The sequence below is a fragment of the Vulpes lagopus genome, chromosome 3 (genome assembly GCF_018345385.1).
Source record: "Vulpes lagopus strain Blue_001 chromosome 3, ASM1834538v1, whole genome shotgun sequence".
In the NCBI taxonomy this organism is placed as follows: Eukaryota; Metazoa; Chordata; class Mammalia; order Carnivora; family Canidae; genus Vulpes; species Vulpes lagopus.
In genome coordinates, this window is record NC_054826.1 from 78640636 (window position 1) to 78645491 (window position 4856).

At 45.5% G+C, this 4856-nt stretch overlaps 1 protein-coding gene across 1 annotated transcript; it reads right to left on the reverse strand.

Annotated features, from left to right (window-relative positions):
- Nucleotides 1-393: 393 nt before the first annotated feature.
- LOC121488245 (60S ribosomal protein L37a-like) lies at nucleotides 394-636 on the reverse strand. Its single transcript, XM_041750677.1, has one exon. It carries the CDS (start codon nucleotides 634-636, stop codon nucleotides 394-396), a length of 243 nt encoding a protein of 80 aa, XP_041606611.1.
- Between the last annotated feature and the right edge of the window lie 4220 nt (nucleotides 637-4856).

A 4856-nucleotide genomic window follows, 5' to 3' on the forward strand; every position in this document is an offset into this window, starting at 1 on the left:
GAGGATGGAGCTCTTGGAAGTTGAGGCCCCACGCATAGGTCCCCTGGGTGGTACCTAGGCACCCAGCCCTCTGTGAGCAGGAGAAAGCACCATGGAATGCTTCATCCTTGGGGGCCACTCCTCCTATCAGCTTGCTTCTTGCTATGGCCAGGACAGTGACAGAGAGAGAGGTAAAATGCCTCTTTTCCTTGAAAGTCAGTTCTGGGGTAGTTTTTGGTCAGAGTCCAAATAAATTCCAGATATACATCAATCCTATCCATTTGTTTCCCCCAAGGACCCAAGTTTGTTTGTTTGTTTGTTTATTATATAAATTAACCCATTTATTATAGGCTAGCAATGTTTCAAATGGTGGAGCTTCTACTGGTCTTTCAACTTCTTCAGTCTTCTGATGGCCTACTTTACCGTGACAGCAGAAGTGGTGTTGTAGGTCCAGGCGCCACCGGCCATGGTCTTCATGCAGGAGCCACAGTGCCAGATGCCTACCGTTCGCCCTTTCATCTTGGTCTTGCCATAGAAGGAGAAGGTGTACTTGGTGTGCTGGCTTATCTCAATCTTCTTCACCATCTTCCTGAGGAAGGCCCCATAGCAGGTCCTGTATTTACCCACGATTCCTACCTTCTTGGTGTGTTTGGCCATGTTGCCACCAACCAGGTCTGAGCCCAGAGAGGCTTATCCAGGATAAGCCCAGGGTTTGGAATTTATTTTAAGGGAAAACAATCTTCAGTGCTGGGCCAGCCCCTCATGTTTCATTTCTCCTTGGCATTCCCCCCAAAAAGAGCCTAAATCAGGGAGTGACCTCCCTGTGGGGTCAATGATTTAATCAACCATACCTATTTAATGAAACCCCCATAAAAACACAAAGTGATTAGGTTTGAGCCTCATGTTGGTGAACACATGGAGATTTGGGGAGAGTGGCACGCTATGGAAGGGCATGGAGTTCCACATCCTTTCCCTAGACCTTGCCCTGTGCATCTTTTCCATCTGTTCCTGACTTATATCTTTTCGTAATAAACCAGTACTCTAGTAAGTAAAGTGTTTCTGAGTTCTGTGAGCCACTCTAACAAATTAATTGAACCCATGGAGGGATTTGTTGGAACTTCCAATCAATAGCTGGTGACAAGTACAGATGACAACCTGGGCTTGTGATTTGTGTCTGGAGGTGCCCAGTCTCGTGGGCTTGAACCTTACTCTGTGGAATCTGATGTTGTCTCCAGGTAGACAGTGTCAGAATTGAATTATAGGACACCCAGATGGTATTGGAGAATTGCTTGGTGGTGCGGGAAACCTCCAGCCACACACACTTGGAATTGGGTACAGAAATTTTGTATTATTTATGTGAACTTTTAATTTTTTAATTTTAAAAAGATTTATGTGTTTATTTGAGGGAAAGAGCAGGGAAAGGGCAGAGGGTGAGGGAGAGAATCTCAAGCAGGCTTTCAGTTGAACACGGAGCTTGACCCAGCACCATCCCATAACCCTGAGATTATAACCTGTGGAGAAATCAAGAGTCAAGTGCTCAATCGACTGACCCACCCAGATGCCCCTATGCAAACTTTTTTTGAAAAAACTTTATTTTTTTAAAGATTTTTACCTATTTTTTTATTTGAGGGAGAGAGAGAGACAGCAAGAGAAAGAGTGAGCATGAACAGGGGTGGCAAGAGCAGAGGGAGAGGGAGAAGCATGTTCTCCACTGAGCAGGGAGCCCAACATAGGGCTTGATTTTAGGACCCCAAGATAATGACCTGAGCCAAAGGCAGATGCTTAAGCAACTGAACCACTCAGGCGCCACTTAAAAATTTTTTTATATTGTTGTTTATATGCTGTGATTCCCATAAACAGTATGTTTAAAATATTTGAGACATGGTATAAAGCAAAATACACCAAATTCATAATAGTGATTGTCTCTGAGGAGGAAGATAGGAATAAAATTAAGGCATGGATAACAGGGGACTTGAACTTTATACATCACGATTTTATTCCAGAGAGTTATGAAGCAATATGACCAACTATTAGCACCTGTTATTAGGAGGGGTGGGTACCTCTGTGTTTGTCATGATATTCTTTGTACTTTGTTTTTAATTTTCTTTCCAAGTGTAAAAGTAGAGAGAATAATGGCTCACACTGCATGGTGGTTTGGTCCCCAGTGCTTCCTTATGCACATTTGTGTGCTCTTCAAAAGTGCTCTGCAAAACAGGCAAGACTGGCAGGGCACCATTCTTTGCAACTCACAGGTGAAAGGGCTCACAGAAGTTGAGTGATTTGGCCAAGTCTGGGGCCAGTAAACCTGGGCTCCCTGATGCCAAGCTCAGAGCTCTTCACTCTGTCTTTGTCTCTCTCTCTCTCTCTCTCTCTCTCTCTCTCTCTCTTTTTAAGATTTTATTTATTCACGAGAGACACAGAGAGAGAGGTAGAGACATAGGCAGAGGGTGAAGCAGGCTCCATGTAGGGATCCCAATGTGGGACTCGAGCCCAGAACTCTGGGATCACACCCTGAACTGAGGGCAGATGCTCAACTGCTGAGCCACCCAGGCATCCCTGTGTCTTTGTCTCTAAAGCTCAGGAGACACATTGGCTTGCTGGAGGAAGATGCTGCTTCTTGAACCAGGTTTCAGAGTTGCCGGGAGGAGTGACACTCCCATCTCCTTGTGAGCTTTCCATACCTAGCAAGTGGGGAATTCAGAGTGCAGCCCATGAGTACTTGATGAATCCATTTACTCGCTCAACAATTATTCAGTGAACTCCTCCTATGATCCAGGCCCCTTCCCAGGCACTTTAGATGCAATCAATAAACCAAACAGACGGACAAAATCCCCTTGCATTCCAAAGATCAATGTAGGGTGCCCTTGTCTTCTCTGTAGAGGGGAAGACAGAGACCCTTCCCAGGGGATGGTACTCACCCTCCTCAGCTCTCTGACCAAGGCCAACCCAAACCCAGTCACAGAGGTCATCTCTGGGCAACTCCAGCCTAGGTCCCACCCAGTGGGAAGGCACAGAATACTCTGCAGGGTCCTGGCACACATGCATCTTGTCCTCCTCTCCACCCTCCCTCTATCTTCCCCTTGGTATCCGGGCAGAAGTCCCTTCTGTCATCTATGTCAAGTTCATTCTCTTCATTTACCCTCCTCCCCATTTGTAAGGTTTCAGAGTTTGCATAAACAATATCCAAAAATTAATGATTGAATCTCTCCCCAGCAGCCCTTGCAAATAACTGAGTCAGACAGGTTCCTGCACAGCCAATGCCTGCCTTTTCCTTGGAGCCCACAGCTGTTCTTTCCAAGGTGCCATTGGCTCTCTTTTATTGGAGGCTTGTCCCAACCACCTCCTTCCAATCTCAATCCCTCCTCAATCACTCTGGATCCTCCCTATCCTGCTCTGTTTTTAATCAAAGCACATCACCCTCTAAGACAACATTTACTTACTGATCATGTTTATCATCGCCTATCCCTCCCCACCAAAATGTAAACTCCATAAAGATCGAGTTTTATCTAGTTTGTCCCTGCTGCATCCCCAAGCACCTAGAGAAATGCTTGGAACAAAGTGGTTCTTCAATAACCATATACTGAGTGAACAAAAAGGAAAAAAAAATTATTCATCAGAGCTACCAGATTCCAAGCATGTGGACATAGAGGTCTGGACAGTGGGTGGATGGTGCTAGGACAGATATGCATACAGTGTGTAAAGACAGAGGGTGCCCCAGGAGCCTCATGCATCCTGCAGGTGAGTTGCATGAAGCTCCAGAGCATGGCCCCCATCGCAAGTACTCTGAGGGGTAAGGAGTCTCTGCCCTACCTGGAGAGCCTTGGAAGGGCAAGCTAGATTTTTGCAAGTCACCACAGTTAAAACCAAGGCTGACCCTGTCTCAAACTCCTTATGCTGTTTCTGCAGCTCTGGGCATAATTCAGGCCTGTTTTCCCAAAGGTGGGGAGAGGGCAGGCAATACAACTGAAATTAATGCAAGGAAGGCTTTTAGATGAAAACGACCTCTTCCTAAAGTGTTGCTGCACAGATCACACAGAATTCAAGATATGCATAAGGATATATCTGAGCACAGACTTTGTGAGGGGGTCACTCAAGAAGGTAGCTTTTATTTTATTTATTTTTATTTTTTACTTTTTTTAGAAAGTAGTTTTTAAATGCAATTCAATGCAAATATTTGTTGAGCACCTACGGCAAACCAGGGTCTCTTTGAGGCTGTGGGCTCTGAACCAGAGTAAGGAGTACGCAAGGAACCATTAGATGTTAGAGCTGCCTCTGACAGCCCTCCCCAGGGGGAGCCTAGGAGAGCCTCAATCCGTTTAACATGCAAATGTGAACAGTATTGCTCTCCAGGCAAAGCTTCATTGATCATGGTTTCTTCTTTCCCGGGCTAGGGAGCTTCCCAAGAGAAAACCCACATTTTCATTCTGCACTGTTGATTTTTCATGGTCTCTCCACCTCCTCTCCCCCTCCTTCACGAGACTCCGTTGTAATAGTGGGTGACCTCTCCCCCAATCCACGGGATTTCATATGGTTCACCTCCAAGCTTCATTTCATTTTATAGTCACTATTTTTTCAGCATTCCCTAGCAGCAGATGTGGCTGAAACAGAGATTTCTCAGATTGGGTTATCAGAAAGGATCTTTGACATACAAAGGGCTACTTATCCTCTTGAACCCTGCATATTTGGGGTTCACCCTAAACCTTTATATTTTATTCATCAAATCAGTCCTTAAAAATCCTCATGACAGATCAGACTGTAGATCAGAGAAGGTACAACTCTCTTTTCTATCTGGGAGCTGGAGCTCCACACACTGTTACCAGGTGAGGGCTCAAGTCTCCTCCATGAATATCTCTCCACATGCTGGGAGATGGTGGGAA